Raw genomic sequence first — 17,781 nt, forward strand, 5'->3', positions numbered from 1 at the left:
ACTATAGCCAACCTTGTGGGTGTCCAGTGGTATCTCATCGTGGTTTTGAATTGTATTTCTCTAATAACTAAAGATGTCAGACACCTTTTCAGATGCTTATTGGCCATTCGTACATCTTCTCTGGAGAAATGTCTATTCAAATTTTTAAAATATCTTTATTTTGAAATTGGGTTCTTTGGCTTTTTATTGTTGACTTCTTTATATATGCTGGATATTAATCTCTTATCAGATATATAATTTGCAAACATTTTCTTCCATTCTGTGGGCTATCTTTTCACTTTCTTTAGTGTCCTTTGATGGGAAAAGTTCTAAATTTTGTTGAAGACTATCTTGCCTACTTTTTCTTCTGTTGCTTGTGCTTTTGGTATCATATCTAGGAAAATATTGCCAAATCCAAGGTCTCGAAGATTTATCTCTAAGTTTTCTTTTGAGAGTTTTATGGTTTTAGCTCTTATATTTAGTTTTGTTTTTTTTTAAGGAGGCACATAGCTCTGGATTCAGACACCCTGAATTCCAACCCTGGCTGAGCAAATGACTATCTCTGAGCCTAACTTTCCTTCCCTATAAAACAGAGATGACTATATTTATTTCACAAAGCTGTTGTCAATGTAAGAAACATCCAAACCTGTAGAGAATTTTTATGATTTTATTTGAGCCAAACTGACAATTGCCAGGAAGCAAAATCTCAACAGATTGAGAAAACGCTCTAGAGAATGGCAATTTTGCATCTTATTTTATACATTAGAATCAAAGGAGGAGATGTTAGGAGGGTTATGTGAAATCCGCTGGTGGTAGTTAAGGGGGTGGGAGAAAGCAAAGTGATGTGGGGTTGGGGGGACATCTCTGAGAATGAATAAAAAGTAAAATGAAGAGACACATAGTTCTTTTACATTGGTGGGTACAGGATAGTTCAAAATTAAAATTTACAGCACATAGAGATGGTATTTGGGGAACAAGACTACAATGAAGATTTCTGCCGTCTCCTGCTCTGGTGTGGAGGTTGTGTCTTGAAGGGTCTGAGAAAGGAGATTACCCTGACATTTCAAAGGTATGTTATCTTAGATGCAGAAAGACAATTGACAGGCTCATTTAAGGTAAAGATTGACCTTCATCAAGGAAGTTACAGGCCTAAGACGTGACTACTGTGACTACTGTGACTACTGTGACTACCGCCTTGACTAGCTTTTCGTTAGGAATGTTTATGTTCAGACCATCTGATGTGGTTACTTTTGGTCTCTGGGTTTATAAGGCCCACCGTGCAGGTTTCCCCTGAGCTTGTCAGGTTTAGTATGTGACCCTGTTTTTGTCTACAGTGTCATGAAGATACAACAAGATACTCTAAGCGGGGCAGCAGGTCTGCATAAGTGCTCAGTAAATGGTATCTATTATTTTCTGCAAGGTTTTATTGAGCGTCTTGAGAGTGAAGCCTGGACTGGTGGTTGGGAGTGAGTAGGAGACAGACACAGGCAGATGAAGACTCGTTGTGTGGTAAGCACTGGTGTTTGTGCTCTGAGAGCTTACAGAAGGGACTCTCTCACTCTGCTGGGAGCTGGATGGGAAAGGGGCCTAGGGAAAGCCTCCTAGAAGAGGACTCCAGGGGCTCTGAGGGTACACAGAACAAGACTGGGGAGAGAGTCTTAGGGTGGGGTTATGGCATGAGCAAAGGTAGGGAGGCAAGAAAGAGCTTGATGAATTGGTGAATTCAGGTCGTTGGGTGAAGCTGGAATGGGGTATTGTGGCCAGGTCGCAGAGCACCTTATAAGCCACCAGTGAGATTAACCTTTCTTAAGGGGAAATGGGGAGCCAGTGAAGAGCTTATGCAAGGAGTGACGTGATCAGATTTTCATTTCAGAAAGATTTCTCTGGCTACCCTGTGGAGTCAGGGCGGGAGTGGGTCAGAATGAGCACCGTGAGACTCACGGACTCCTTTCTAACCATCCAGGGCGGAGGCCCTGATGGGGCAGTGGCCACAGGGAGGTAGATGGGGTCCAGAGGTATTTAGAAAGCAAGCTCGTAAACTGCAGAACCTGGATCTGAATCCCGGTTGAATCACCTCTTTCTGCTACACCAGACGGCACCAAAATAGCCTGGATCTGGTGAACTTGGCCTATCAGGGCCTCAACCTACCTACAAAGCTGCCTTTCTGGGGCTGGATGCAGAGGGACCTTGTTTATGCTTCCATGAGGACAGGGGCATGGCTGGCCCAATAGTGCTCCCTGGTGGCTGAAGATGAAGGTCACCTGAGAGCTGTTCAGCTCAGGCCCGACACAGGGGCCACCTTTCTGTCTCATCTCTGAAGTCACCAAATGTGAAATAAGCCCACTGAGTGTGCTCATTAAGCTCTCATGCTGTCTGGATAGAGGGATCCAGGTTCATTTCTGAGACCCTTCTCTTTGTTATGTGAAATGACAAGTTACTTCCTGAAGTGAATGAACCTCACTCTCCTTATCTATAAATGGAATGATGCTTCCTGCTTCAGCTTAGGCTTGGCACACAGTAGATGTGCAGTCGGCACCGTCACATCCCACTGAGAGGCACAGATGTCTGAGCAGCTTTCTCCAGACTCTGGGACCCCAGGAACCCAGCACCTTGCTCTAACCCACTGTGAGCCCCATGCCCCAGGCTGGGCCCACTTGCCTTCTTTCCTTGAGAGGCAGGGTAGGCACATTGCTGGTAGTAACCTGGTTGTTGGCTCCACCTCTGCCACTGGACACTGAGCCTTTGGCCAAGGCACTCTCCCTCATGAGCCTTGTTTTCCTGGCCTGAAATATGGGGCTATAATCCCTGTCTGCTTCAAGGTTGCATGTAAAAGGGATATGCAAACTGTGGAGTGCTGTGCCATGAAGCTCTGGTGAAGATCTGCTCTGGGCAGCTGTGACTGTCCCACAGTGGTGTTCCCCTCTGTCCTGGGATTTTGGAAGGTGAGCTAGACTGGGGTGGAGATTTGGGGGACAGGGAAATCTTTTCAACTGCCCTCAAAACACCCATATAGGTTTCCCCATGACCCTACCCTGCCTCCCATGGAAGATCGTGAGTCTTTCCGGTGAGGAGATGGGCCAGGAAGTGCAGGCCCAAGATCCATTCCTCTGAACAGGTGGACTGGATATTTCTAAGCATCTCATTTTGAGCAAGAATTTTGATCTGTGGATACCTGCCAAGATTTTGCCATTCTTTCCTGATAAACAACAGACTGTTTCGTAACCTGCATTATAAAACGGTTTTATTAACAACCAAGTGTACATAGTTGTTCACAAGGAAATAGCAAATACCAGTTAGCAGTTACCAATGTTGCCCAAGAGCCCTCCTGGCTTTTTCCTCCAGCCTCAAACACCCTACAGCCACTCTCACCCCATTCCTCAGTCTGAAAGGCTTGCTCACACCTACTCACCCCACACATGCATCAGTTCTTCTTTCAGGGGTCCCTTCCTTGGGCAAAGAACATATGAATCTTCATCAGGTTTCTTTGCTGGATGGTCCCCCAAAATTTGGCTCCTGCCCTGCCAAGCATATATGGCAATGACATTCCCACTCAATAATGGATCGTCAGAGTCACTTCTACCTCTCTCTATACAGGCAACTTTCCTGCTAGAAGAGTCCAGCCAGACCAGGGCCTCTGGTGTCCCCAGAGCCTGCCATGTCTGGTGCTGAACAGACATACTCAATAAATATTGAACAAACAAATAAATTTCAGGCAAGCCAGCCCCTCTCTGGGCTACTTCCTTTTTATTTTATTTTTTTAAGTGACAGTGTTAAGAGTCAAGGATGGCAGTTGTTGAAGACATGCCCCTTGTCCAGCTCCCAAAATGTCCCTGCCCACCTTGCCAGGTAGGATATTCCGTTTACACTATCACAGGTGACTGCTACCTTTACAGCTTAACACAAGGTGTACTCTGGGATTCAGAGTCGCTGGTGCCCATCCATACCTGACCACTTGTTACAGCCATATTTGTGTAAATTCTCTGTGATCAAAGCTTTGGGAGACCCTTTCTATCTGCAAGGAAACCAGACAAGGCTGTGCTGATGGTGGAAAATCAGCTGTGGATAATTAGAAAGCCCAGGGTCAGGGTTCAAGTCCATGAATCCCTTGTTCTTAGCTGAGGGGTATGAAGGCAGAAGTGAGGCAATGTGATCCTCTGTCATGACAGCAGGTGGGCCCAGCAAAACCTGGCATAGGATCTTCCCAGTTGGCCATGCCCCCCAGAGCCTGCCAAGGGCAGTGGGAAGAAGGCTCTGAGACGCTACAGGGCCTCAGAGGGCTGCATCTAGGGAAACTGTATGAAAGGTCACCATGCAGTGTCACAGGGGTGGTGGGAAAGCCTGACACATCTGGAATGCAGGAGCAGCCCTCAGACAGGGGATGTCCAGTGAATTTTGCCTGATAGCCCCTGGCTGTCTTCTTGATGCTGGCATAGTAGTTATTTTTTTTCCTTGCCAAACTACTCAAACACACTTGCGGACCAGGTGGGCCTCACAGCACTGGCTTTGGCATTTTGTTTCATTTAGTTAGTTTACTTTTTATAGCATCAGAGCCCCTGTTAATACTCTGTATACTAAACCATGAATGATACAGCTGCCACAGATGGAGGGGCTAGGGGCCCCAAGGACTTCACAAAGCTCACTTGAAGACACCCACCTTCCCAAGTCTTATTGTTTTCTTGCCCAAAATAGGCCCTGGGAAACTAAGAAACCTCCTATGAACTGGAGAAAATTAAATCACAGGATCCAAGGTGGGGGGCGGGGGTAGGGAAGGAGCCAGAGGCTGGCTTCTTGCTTGCAAAGCACCTAGAAGGTGATGTCTGCTGAGGCTTCCAGTCTCCGGGAAAGGACCTTGGCAGCCAGGATACTAATGCTTTTCGGGAGAATTCCTTTTATAGGGACATTGGACCACTCATTCCTGGGAACTTCAACTGAGTAGACAGCATTCCTTTGCCCTGTGGGACAACACTACCAAAGGACGAACAAGGAGCTCATGGGCAGGGATCCAGAGCTGAGGGCCAAGCCACAGCAGAGTTAGGTCTTCAGAGATAACGGCCTGGCCCAGCCAGAGGGCAAAGGGCAGGATGGGGAGGGGGCAGGATAGCACAGCCTGGACTCCCAAGACCCCTTCAGTGGCTTCATTGCCACCTAAAATCAACCTGTAGAGCCACACCCAGCTTGGTGGCTGACTTGGCTAATTCCAAGGCAAGCTCTGCTTTGCTGAGTGCAGGTCAGCCAACAGAGCAGGTGGCAGTCCTAACTGTGGGCTGTGGGCACAAGGAGAGCCAGGTTTCAAGATATAGGAGCTATCACTGGCCAGTTGCTGGGTTGCATGGTTGGGGCAGGTGTTGGCAGCCGACTTTCAGCTGTTCTCTTGAGGAGACACAAAGATGGAGGAAAAGCTGGATGTTTTTCCAAGAGGAAAGTCAGAGACTAGGATGAGCATCCTGGGATGGAAGCTCCACTCTCCACACACCAGGGTGCTCTGCTCCATTTCACTCTAGCTACTTGCAGAGAATATGGCCTCCCTGAAGTTGTGCTCCCTGCAAGGCCTAGGGCTCATGCACATACTCCTAAACCAGGATGCCAGGAGTGGATGTGTGCTGGGACAGGTGGACTTTGTCAGGAGGGATACAGGGCAGCTTCTGCAAGCAGAATCCTTCCTCAGTGAATGCTGGTTTATCCTCAGGGTTCCCATTCTTATTCTCTTTGAACAGGGAGGAAGATGCTCATCTAAATCTTCAGGGTGGCTTGTGCACTGGGTGTCTTCTTACTGCTTGGTCACTGTGCCAGGTGGGTAACAATGCAGGGTGAGTGCTCTTTGTGGTCACCTCCAACACCACCCTGGTATGGCAAGGAACTGGGAATGGGCTGCTCAGGGGCTTGGAAAGCACAAGCACAGAAGCAGCCAGAGTTTTCATTGAGTTGAAGACGGTCTTGTCGCCTCGAGACTCTGAATCTTCTCCTCGGAGGCCTTGTCAGGAAGCAACACCTCCACTGTGTAGCTGACCTTCTTGGTGTGTATCAGGCTGTAGGTGTTGTCGAAGTACAAGACATCTATAAGGACAGAGAGATAATCAGGCAACCCGAGTCTGGCCCACCTGCATACCTGGTACCCTTGGAAATGGGCCTCCAAGGACTGTGGTTGAGGCTGGAGGATGAGCCACTGCCCAGCCCTCAGCCCATTCCTCATGGCCATCTCTTTGGATGATGCCTGTGTTCACTAAAGGAATAATAATAATCAGCAGCATCATCAGCCCCTTCTAGGTGCCAGGCATTACATCAGCACTCACAGCTCCCTGAATCCTCAAAGAAACCCCATGGAAGGTACTATCATCCCCATTGTATGAATGAGAAAACTGAGTCTTAGAGAGATTGATATGACTTCCCACTGGTTACAGAACAAGGGAAGGGAAGGGCAGAGAATCCCTTATCCTGATCCTCCGACTCAGAGTGGAGGCCTGTTTTCTGCAGGAAAGGGCTGAAAGGAGAGGGCTGAGATCTATAAGCCACTTTTCCACCATGTTTTTCGTAGAAGGCATGTCCTTCAATGTCAAGGTCCCACATGGACTCTGGGACATGATGAGTCATCCAGTTTGCCTCTACTCTTCTCATTAATTGTATTAACTAAAGTGCTAGTATAACTTGTTCTCCTTCTCCAGAGGAAATCAAGCTTGAGTGTCCCTTCTCCCAGCTCGTTCCTCACAGGGGTGGGTGGTTCACAGTATTTTCCAGAAGTGCTATTTCTCATAAAACTGACCAAACTGTATCTGTCTGAGCAGCCTGGGAAAGAAGTATAAACACCTGGAAGAATCGTTTCTTCGGGATGCCCAGAGTAGGGTGGTCCACGCACCTGGTCAGGTTGGGACCCTTGAAGCTAAGCCCATGGCTGTTTTCTACCTGTCCCTTAGCCTGTCCAGCCCAGTATAGGGGCTTCTCAGGAGCTGAGTCCACACTCCTGGGCCGTGACTCCCGCTCTTCACAATAAGTCTCTGCCCTTGTACCCACACCTTTGGCCACTCATCAGATCCAACACTCCAAGCCAATTCCTGTGGCGCCCATGGGATCTAGGAGCTTGCATAGACCCCCATACCCTCCCTGAGAGCTGGAAGTAGAGGGCGAAGAGAGAAGCCAGAATGGCAACGCACATATCAGCTCACTACTCTGCCAAGAGGAAGAAAACAACTCCAGTGAACCCTATAGCTCTTACAGACGCCTGCTTTGAGGCAGGTGAGGCTCCCATCCTCAGGCACCAGGTGGGCATTGTATCGCTGGCTGGGCAGCACCGCCGTCATCTCCCCTACTCGCTGCTGCTTTCCCTTCTTGGTCTTCAGAAAAACCCCAAAGCTGATGTCTGCCCTATCTGATGCGAACTGCCACCTGCAGGGAACAGAGCCCTACTGATAGCCACCTGCTTGGGCTCTCCAGGCCCCTCCCACCTGTGCCCAGGTGTGAGTGGTCACTGTCCCTACCTGAGCACGCAGCCTGGAAACAGGATCTCATTCTCCAGCTGCAGGGAGGAGCCACGACCTATAGTCGCCGTGTGCTCATACTGTACCTTCACCTGGTTGGGCATGTAGTAGCTCTTGGGCACCTCGCTCCCATACTTGATCTGTGGGTGAGGGTGGGTGAGTGAGACTATGGCAACAGCTCCTCCCTCCCCGACCTCTGGGCACCCTATACCTTGGTCAGGCACTTAGGGTTGCCATCAGGATCAGTCATGGTCCCCCCAAACTCCATGGGCAGCTGGTCGGGGCTGATAAACTTTAGCAGCTCCTGCTTCCAGTTGGCTGTAGGGAGAAGAGGAGGGCTCTGCGGGGGCTCAGGGAGGCCTGACAGAGAGCACAGGGGGGCCAAGCCCTGGGAGGGGAACTGATATGTTCTTGGCTTGCTCCCTTGGGCACTTACTCCTGAGAGCACCCAAAAGCTTTACATGGTCACTCAGGGGGCGTCCAGGGTCCAAAGCCTTGCCTGAGTATGCAAAGGCCAACACAGTTCAGGCCAAGGTCAGCACCTGGGTAAGGAGGATGAGCCAAGGAAAAACTGGGCCTTTAGCACTGACCTCCTCTTCTTAGGCAGATGGGGAGATGGGCACAGACAGCAGGCCAAGTCACTTACCTCCTAGAATCACTATCTTCCTTCGAGTTTGCTCACTAATGAATGACTTGACCAAGTTGAAGACCACTGGGAACAGCTTAGGGGCTGCAACACATAAAACTCCCTTGGGAAGCTGGACCAGAGAGGACTTGGATATATAAAGTCATACCCAAAGACATGGGCTAGACAGAAGTTAGATAGATCTAGATTCTGTCACTTCCTGGTGGTGTGACCTTCAGCTTGTTACTCATCCTCTTTGAGTCTTAATATTGTTAACTATCAAATGGAGATTAAACACTGTGTGACTGGCTCTCAATATATAGTTGCCTCCCGTGCTCAGCTATAGGGCTTCAGCAGTGTTGATTCCCTGATTGTGTCTCTTCCTTTCCACTCTCACGGTTTTCCCAGGTTGCCTTGGAATCTTCTTGGATGCAAGTGGGTGGGGCATCTGCATTAGCCCTCATGTCCCATCTGAATTGCTCATGCTTCCTGGGAGCTTACTGTAGGCCAGGCTCTGTACTACGCCTTCTCCACAACTGTCTCATTTAACCTCACAGCTATCTTATGAGAAAGATGCCATTGCATCTCCATTTTACAGACTGGGAAAACTGAGGCCCAGTGAGGTTCAATAGACTTGCTCAGAGTCACAAAGCTAGCTAGATTGGAAGCCAGATCATCTGACCGGAAGCACATGCAGTGACCCCTCACTGTATGTTTATCACAGACATGGTCCATTCTCACTCAAAGTGTGCCCACCAACCTGTGTGGCCCATGGACTCTCTGTTACCAGTTTACACCTAGATAAATAATGAAAATAATAGTAAGGATTTAGACACTTATGATCTATGTGACATGGCTGTACCTGCTTTTGTATATTCCAAAAATATCAGTCTGTGAAGGACTGAGCTAAAAACAAATGAACCAAAAAACCATTCTTCACAAAAGATGGTTTGAGGAGCCCTGAACTCAATGGCTTACACACTGTCCCCCCCAGCATTCTCCACTCATTCTCCTCAGTCATCCTCACCTCGAATGACAATTAAATTCTTCACCGTTTCAGGATAATTTGCTTCCATGATGGCAAAATACTGTGGAGTTAAGAAGAGTCTGGTGGAGGCCATGCTCCCACATCCCTGCCTGGATTTGGTGGTCCCTGAGGTTGCTGAGATGAGCTTCCCACTCCCCCTACTCTCCGGCCTTCCCATGAACATGTACTTTGGCCTCTGGGATATGCTTGCTCCTCTTTCTCTTTGGAGGAGAGACCCCAGGCCAGCTTCATCATCTGCTCTATGGGCTTCCTGGGAGGCATCCCCCTCCATGGATCAGAATTTGGTGTGGGCAGTGGCTCCCTATTGGCCTCGAGCTAGCTGCTTGCCTTACCTGCTGGTAGACCTCCACAGCTGGCTTCCACAGGTGTTTCAGGCTTAGCCCCTCCAAGTCAAACACCATCAGCATCGTCTCAATCTTCCTACCCAGCTACACAGGACAGAACAGGTCAGACAACAGGTCCAGCTAGGAGATCCTGGCTAGAAAGAGACCTGGGCACCACTCCACCTTCCTGCTACCCCCACCCCTGGCTTCCCACAGTATTTTTGAAACATATGGACCCATCTAAGGTCTGACAAGATGCCACATTTGAGTCCCAGCACAGTGGCCTTTATCACACTATTTGTTCAACGCTAGTGCCTAGAGCTAGCTAATCATGGAATAAAAGACGTGGTTGGTTGTTCAGTGGGCATCTTTATGTACAATAGTATACTACGTCAGCCAGTATCTGCAGTCCCACAGCTGAGTGCAAGGCAGAGCTACACTGCTAGCAGGCTGTGTGGCCTTGGGTGGGTTTTTAACCCCTTTGATCCTTCCCTTTTTTTTTTTTTTTTTGTAAAATTGGGATAATTCCAGGCTCTTTTAGAATTGCTGTGAGGACTCAATGAGCCCAGTGTCTGGCCCATAGCCGGTCCCTGGTAAATATTAGTCGATATTGTTAGTAGTTTCATCATCACCATAATCATTGGCTCCAACTGAGAATGTCCATTATGTGGAAGACACTGCTTTGACCCTATAACATCAGCCATCTTGTTTGAGAGACACATGTCTATTCAAATCAGGCACTAAATACAGCGCATTATAATTCTTTCATGCCTGTCACAAATCTCTGTGGAGGTCCTTTTTGTCCAGCACTGTGCCAGATGCTGGGGACATAAGCCCTGTCCACATCATAAGAAGTAATCCATTCACCAAATCATCCCACAGTGACATAACAGCTTCCTCTGGGGGTCTTCTCTTTAGGCTCATTGGATACTTAGTCTCAAGAAACCAACAAGGCATTAGATTCACTCTGTGGGGTACAGGAAACAGAGTCAGGGGTGAGGAGAAGATCTTCAAAGGCGGGAGTGGGTCCTTCTTGGCTTAGAAGACCCATGTCCCACAGGACTCAATCTTTTTTTTTTTTTTTAAGCAACGCCATAGTAGCTTCTAGGGACCCACAAAGGATGTGCCCAGTTTCCAGGGTCACTGCTCTTAAAGCTACCCAAAGTGATGGCTCTCCCATCTGGTGATTATGCAATTTACAATCAGGGAGGCCTTTTTCATAAGCAAAGCTGACCATCTACTGTTCCCAAGGTTCCCAAGGAAAAGAACTAAAGCATTCACTGCACCCAAGGTCAGCATCTCATTCAAGGTCAGAGGAGAAGGGAAAGGCCTTTAGTGACCCTTGGCTCACACCAGCAAAGAGTGCCATGCACATCTCAGATGCTTGTGGATAGGAGCCTATAGGAGAAACCATGTCCCACCAGAGCCTGGAGTGCTGAGGGCTGCAAAGAAACGGGGGAAAGATGACTCCCTACCCTTGTCCTAGTGCCATCCTTTAGACAGACTGGGCCCAACAGGCCCCTCTTCCCCACACCCCCACCCCTAACACTCCCCAACCGTGGCCCTCCCAACTTCCCAGTCCCTCACCTTCTGACTCTGCAGCTCACACTCCTGTGAAAGCAGCTCGCAGACCTTGAGGCGGCTCCGGATCAGCTCCTGCTTGGAGGCTGACAGGAGGAGACCTTTGGGGTCAAGGGTCCCAGTCAAGTCGAACCACACTGGGCAGCCTTCATAGTCATAGCCACAGAGACAACCCGTGTCATACAGCTGGATCACCTGGGGTGAGGTTATGGTTCAAACCAGCCCATCAGGTCATGTCCCTCCTCCATCAGATGCCTGGACATGGCTGGAGTGGGAAAGTGAGATGGGGGGGTGGGTATCAGATGGCCTAGAGGATGCTGCATGGGGCTCACCTCTGAGGGCTGCCATGTGAGGATGTTGTCCAGGTCCTGTTGTTTCCGGAACTCCATGTGCTGTAGAGACATGGCAGGACCTGAAGACTCCCTGCCTCAAAAGCTTTGAGGGCATTTGGGGGCATCAGGCCAGGTGCCTCTGCCCACAGCCACCAAGATCCTGCCAGAGCATCCCCAGACTCTAATGACATAGAACTAGGGATGGGGATGCCAGGAGGAGGATTGTGGGGGATTCGGGTCTGATGCAGAAAGTGATCCAAAGAAGACGGAAGAAGAAACATGACAAGGGGATAGAGCTAGTGTCTCCACCTTTTGTCCCTAATCCCTGGGGTACAGTGCATGAGAGGCAGGACACTCAAGAGAATGGGCCTCACCTTCCGGAGCATGTTTTCAGATATTTTCAGGTCAAAGTTCTGAGCTGTAAGAAGAGTAGAGGTTAAGAAGAGGCTTGAGGCCAGATCTAGAATGAGATCTAGCTATTCTTTGAAAGTTCATGAGGAAATAGTGGGGTTCCCCAAGACTTTTCTTGACACACTCAAGAATATATTGTGTGTCTGGAAAGTTTGGTAAAATGCAATAATCTTTAATTCTCTAGATGACTTTGGAGGGCTCTTGATTTCAGTTTCTAGGCCTTTTCAAACTCTTAGTTCTCGAGGCTGCTCTACATTGTGATATTTGGCATCCCCCTGGGAGCAGAGAGCCCTCGGTGTTAGGGTATTGAGGAGCATGGGCTTTGGAGTCAGGAAGACTTGGGCTTGAATTCTAGTTTTGTCTTTTTACTTGCTGTGCAACCTTGAGTAAGTCACTTTCCTTCTTTGAGCCTTAGTTTTTAAATCTGTTAAATGAGAATAACATTTTTTTCAGAATTAGTCAAAGGATGACATGAGACAAAGTATGTTCAGTGCTTGGCACATTATCTGGCTCACAGTAAGTTCCTTTTTTTATTTTTCTTTTAACATCTACAGAACCTGGTATTCCTAAGCGGTCCAACCATCCAAGTACTAACCTGGCCCGACCCTTAGCTTCCGAGATCAGACAAGATGGGGACACCTTCAGGATGGCATGGCTCACGGTAAGTTTTAGACTCACGGTAAGTTTTTAATAAGTGGTAGCCATTGTTGTTATTATTTATTTTGAAGAAATAAATGCACTTAAATGAAAACGTGATGCTTTATTTTAGAAATGCCATGACCGTTGCCCTCCGAGACTATCGGTTCACTGAGGAATTTGTGCAGTGATGGGCCTTCAATAAGAGCCAGGGTCAGGGATTTTCAAGTGGAAGGGGCCTGAGATGCTATTAGGCTTCTTCTGCCCTGATCATGAACCACCTCCAGAAAAAAACCACCAAGGCCACCAACTCTGCCTTGATTATCAAGTTCAAAATCCATTCCATGGGATGTGCTGAGTTGAAATGAATTTTTCCTTAAGCCCTAGGTTGGTTTCTGTTATTATAATAATTTTACACTGTTGCAGCAATTCCTAGAAGACACTCCTTCTCTACCTTTAATTACATCCACTTGAAGTGTTCACTGGCACCGACTTGGTGCTAGATTCTCTATGGGGATGACATAGCCTTATCTTCGAGGAACTGGAGATAGACCCAAAAGCAGGTCCTGAAGTCCACATTCAGCCATATCTGAGTCAGGATCTGGCCAGGCCTGTCATCCTGAGAGCTCCCCAGGTGTTGACTCTAACTTCACCTTGACCCTGTACCCACCTGATGCCAGGCACTACACCCTCTAATTTAACACTCACAATAGCCTGGGGGGAGTTGGCCCATCCCCACTTTGTAAATGAAGAAACTGAGGCTCCGCTAAGTTTTTGTACCATACCAATTTGAAGGGGAGCTTAGATTCCAGCCCAAAGCAGGCTGATTCCAGAGCCCTGTTCTTTACTACCCTGTGCACTGTCCCCCAAAGCCTCCCACACCCTCTCCTGGGATCCGCCGATGCCACCGGCCTCACCTCGCAGCCAGCGCAGGAGGAAGTAGTCATCAGCTTTGGGCATGGTGGGCAGCAGGTCTTGGAGGTTGTCTCGGAACTGGGGGTGGGGTGGGGATATGATTATCAGAGGAACTCCCAGAACTCCCGAGTCCCCAACCCCATCCCTGACCCTTCCCACCCTCAGCCAGCCCATCAGCCCTGTCCAGGGACCTGTAGGCAGAGACTGTGTAGTTAGCAGCAGCTGCCAGGGCCATTTTGTCTCCTGGAGATGGGGCACCCCTCCAGCCCACCATGGCAGAAAGAGCTCCTTTCTCAAACTTAAGAGGATCTCTGCCCAACAAAACTCTCATTCTATAGATCTGATGTGGGGCCCTGGCATCACTATTTTTGCAAAGATCTCTGGTGAATTTGATGCAGGCCAACCAGAGCATTTTGGGAACATTACCCCAATACTGCATCTTGAGGGCCCAGATTTGTAAGAGAGTTACTGAAGCGCTTGAGCCTCAGTTTCTTCATCTGTGAAGTGGGAATAATGATAAACTAGAGTTTTATATAACAAAGACATATCATATAATAATAATGATAAAAATGAGTTTGTGCAGGCAAAGCACTAGCTTGCAGCAGGTGCCACATAAACGTGGGTGCTCAGCAAACACAGACTGCCCAGAGCCCTGGACTGTGGAGTCTTTGTGGAAACAACCCAAGGCAAAGGTCAGCAGGGAGGGACTGAAAGAGAAGCCAGGGCTGCCTTATCTGGGCACGGTCAGGACAGGGAAAGGAGGGCGGCCAACCCATTGGGGGTGCTTTTTTCTACTGGCAGAGTTTACGGAAGCCTCTGGAAGTTTGAGTTTGGAACTGAGGCTCAAGTCTGACAAAAAGAGGAGACCCCACTTCCATGGGGATGAAGAGAGCTGAAGGTGAGGCCTAGAGCACTGGGTATGCAGGAAAACCTGTGACTGAGAATTTGCAATTAGAATGCAGATGACAGCAGAGCCACAGGAAGCTGCCTTGATGGCCACCCGCCAAACCAGCTTTAGCTTCATGGATGATATTTAAAATAAAGATGTGTTCATGTATTGCTCACATAATTAAAAATGAATAATCAGCTCAAATAGCTCCAGTATTAACAACATGAGCAACGGCATCTTCTATAATAATCTCCACTTGGGACAGGCACCTGGAATGAAGCTTCTTGCACAATGAACAGCTGTAGCCTCTGGGTTCCTGAGGAATTTTTTGAGGGGGAAGAGGGCCAGTACTACCCGAGAAACAGTAATTCTGTACTCCTCATCTCCTCCAGATTACTAAATTCTTCCCTAGGGACAGAGTGACAGAGTGAGAAAGCTGCAAGCCTAGGAGGAGTCCGTATCTTCCTATCTCAAGGCTGCTCAAGCAGCTAAGAAAGAAAGCCACTAAGCAGGTAGCAGGAAGTGTCTGGAGCAACTTGGAGAAAAAAACTTATGATGATGTCATGTGGAGAAAGTAGCATCTGGCAGTGCAACCCCGGGTGGTCAAGACTAGGCTTAGGAAAGAGCTGGAAGGAAATGTTCCCAGACATGGCTGTCTTGACCTCTGGGACCCTAGGTGGCCTTTCCTGCTTCTTCCTACTTTTCTCTTTTTCCCTAATTTAAAAAATAGCATTCATTTCCTTTAAGTAATGGTAAAAATAAGAATAAATTCTCTTTGTGTTGTTTAAACTCTTTGGTCCACAGGCATCTCCATCATAATTCACCCCGCAAAAGCCAGGTGTCCAGTCCCTCTTAGGAGCCTAGTGTCTGGGGCTTCTCTGAGGCCATTGCCAGTGGGGAGGAGAGGGTTCCCCAGAGACCCTTTTTCCTTTACCTGAGGACGCCTCCTTCATTTGGAGGCCCTCTGCTTCTGGAATCTCCTGGGAATTCACCCTGGGACCCCATTGTTCACCTGGGACCCTCCCTTTTCTCCTTCCCTAAGAATTCACTCAAGGCCCCCCTCCTTTACTGGGGTCCCTCATTCTTCCTTGGAGGACCTTCAGATCTTCCTCAGGATAGGAGCCTCAAAACAAATCATTCTCCACAAGTTGGAATCTGCCCTTTCACAGGCCCAAAGTGCGAGCCAGGGCTGTGACTTATCCCTGTCCCACAGCCTGAGTCACAATTTCCAGTCCCTGCAAACCAAATTAATGCTGTGGCACCTAAGACTTGGATATGATCCCCCTTCCCCATGGCGGTGACACTCCTAGATGTGGCCTTCGGGACTGTCTTAATATCACCAAAAACTCCTTCATTCCCCTTTAATAAAAATATTGACAATAGGGAGAAAGCTTGGACCCTGAGGAGTCAGAAAGCCACAAAGAGAAACCAAACAAAAGTTGCAATCTCCGCAGAAATGGTGCAATCTTGATAGAGGATCTGAGACTATGTCTGCCTAACTCTGCCAAAAAGCCGGATGGTAGCGCAACCCACCCCTCTCTCCCCACAACCAGGGAACAAGGGCCAGGGCTCCATGGCCAGGAGCTGGCAGGAGTGGAAAGCTGGATTTACCAGGAGAGGGGCTCCTGATCTGTGTCCTGAACACAGTCGCCTTAGCAACTGCTCGCAGGCACTCTCCAGGCTCCCTTTTCCTGTCTGTATAATAGGGGCTCCAGCCACGGATGCTTGGCCCCTCCCCAAGCCTCCCCACAGGAGAAGCTCCTCACCTTGGCCAGTGCCTCCTGTTGCTGGCAGCTCAGGTCCCCGACTCGGCCGCTCATGGTGCCCGTAGATGCCTAGTTTTGCCTCTCCTGGTACTGTGGATACCTGGTTTTCCTCAGCAGGTTAGATGTTTGTCCCGCCCCATAAGAGAGTGCCAATCTAGCCCCTCCCTGCCCCACAGGGTTCTCCTCTCTGGGATGTTTGCCAAGGTAAATTGCCAGGATGCTCCCTAGTGGAGCAAGAAGGTGACCTGCCCGCTAGAGGGAGTCCCAGAGCACAGACTTCATTCTGGGCCAGTAGGTTCCCCCCCACCCCCCACCTCCAAGATTCCTCATCCCGGGGGCTCCTAAGGGTTCCTGCGTGGCAGTGAGCGGGGAGCACATAAAAGACACTTGGGCAAATTTCAGGGACTGCTAAGATCTTCCAGCAAAATGGAGGACGTTTTTATAAACTTGGTTCAACCCTCTAGGTGGTCCCCAGGCCTTTCTTCCCAAGGGGCCTTCAACCCCCTCCCCTAACCTGAATACAGGCTACACCCCATTAGTGTTCACTAGCTGATAGGAGAGCCCTTATGTGCAGTATGGTTCCAGCCCTCAAGGTGGTCTGGAGGATTAGATAAGGCGATCCGCCATGGATTTGTCTGGCATTGCACACCCAGTAAGTGTTGGCTGGTAGGAATATTGTTTCATAGCCTTTACTAATGAGGTGGTCACCAGAGCAGCGAGCTTCAGGGGTAGAGATCGGGGATGGCTCCCGTGTTAACTCCTGGTAGGATCCACACCCAAAGTCCAGAGAGTGGGAGGTGGCAGTGGGTAGATGGAAACCCTGGGATGATGGAATGATGGAGGAGTCAGGAGGGCAAAAGATGGTGGGCAGCTGACACAGGTTTCCAGGATAGCATCCAAGAACCAGGCAGGCAAAGGTCACCGGGGAAGATGAGAAAACTCAAGTCAGCTGGGAAGGAATTTTCCAAAGGGAGAAGCAGGTGGGAGGTGAAGATAAAGAGGGTCGGTAAATCAGACCACCAGAACCTCTACCCTCTGTCCTCTCTTGGGGTCAAACCAAGTTCTAGGCCTACGCTGACCAATCTGGGAGCCATGAGCTACATGTGGCCATTGAGTTTTGGGAATGTGGCTTGTCACTAGTGAAAATGGAAATGAGCTCTAAGTGTAAAATACGCACCAAGCTTTGAAGACCTAGTACCCCTCAAATGAAATATTCCATTAATTTCTTATATTGTTCACATGTTGAAATGATGATATTTTTGGATATATTGGGTTGATAAGATAGATTGTTAAAATTAATTTTCCTTGTTTCTTTTACTTTTTTACAATTTAGAATTTTTTAAATTAATAAACTTTATATTTTATGGCAGTTTAAAATTCACAGCAAAATTGAGCGGAAAGCATAGAGAGCTCCCGTACACCCTCTGTCCCCACACACGGCCTGCCTCACTATGGACATCTCCCACCAGAGTGGTGCACTGATGAACCTACACCATTATCACCCAAAGTCCATAGTTTATGTTAGGTTTCACCCCTGTCATTGTACATTCTATGCATTTGGACAAATGTATAACGACATGTATTCGTCATTGTGGTATCATACAGAATAGTGTCATGACTCTAAAAATTTTCTGTGCTCTGCTTATTCTTTTAATTTTTAGAAATGTGGCTACCAGAAAAATTTAAATTTCATGTGTGGTTCACATTTGTGGCTTCCATTATATTTCGTTTGGACCAGTGCTGTCCTAGAGGGATTTTGAATCTGAAAGAAAGAAAAGAAAGACAAAGAGAGAGGGGAAGGAGAGAG

General features: G+C 48.5%; 1 protein-coding gene across 1 annotated transcript; it reads right to left on the minus strand.

Moving 5' to 3' along the window:
- Positions 1-5,893: 5,893 nt before the first annotated feature.
- Positions 5,894-16,028, minus strand: LOC102891659 (SEC14-like protein 4). Its single transcript, XM_006904913.1, has 12 exons — positions 15,975-16,028; positions 13,322-13,397; positions 11,732-11,775; positions 11,358-11,417; positions 11,032-11,220; positions 9,454-9,549; positions 9,101-9,161; positions 8,095-8,178; positions 7,660-7,766; positions 7,449-7,588; positions 7,187-7,356; positions 5,894-6,033 (listed from the first exon to the last, which is right to left on the minus strand). Exons 1-12 carry the CDS (start codon positions 16,026-16,028, stop codon positions 5,894-5,896), a joined length of 1,221 nt encoding a protein of 406 aa, XP_006904975.1.
- Positions 16,029-17,781: the final 1,753 nt, after the last annotated feature.

The sequence above is a fragment of the Pteropus alecto genome, unplaced genomic scaffold (genome assembly GCF_000325575.1).
Source record: "Pteropus alecto unplaced genomic scaffold, ASM32557v1 scaffold190, whole genome shotgun sequence".
Classification (NCBI taxonomy): Eukaryota; Metazoa; Chordata; class Mammalia; order Chiroptera; family Pteropodidae; genus Pteropus; species Pteropus alecto.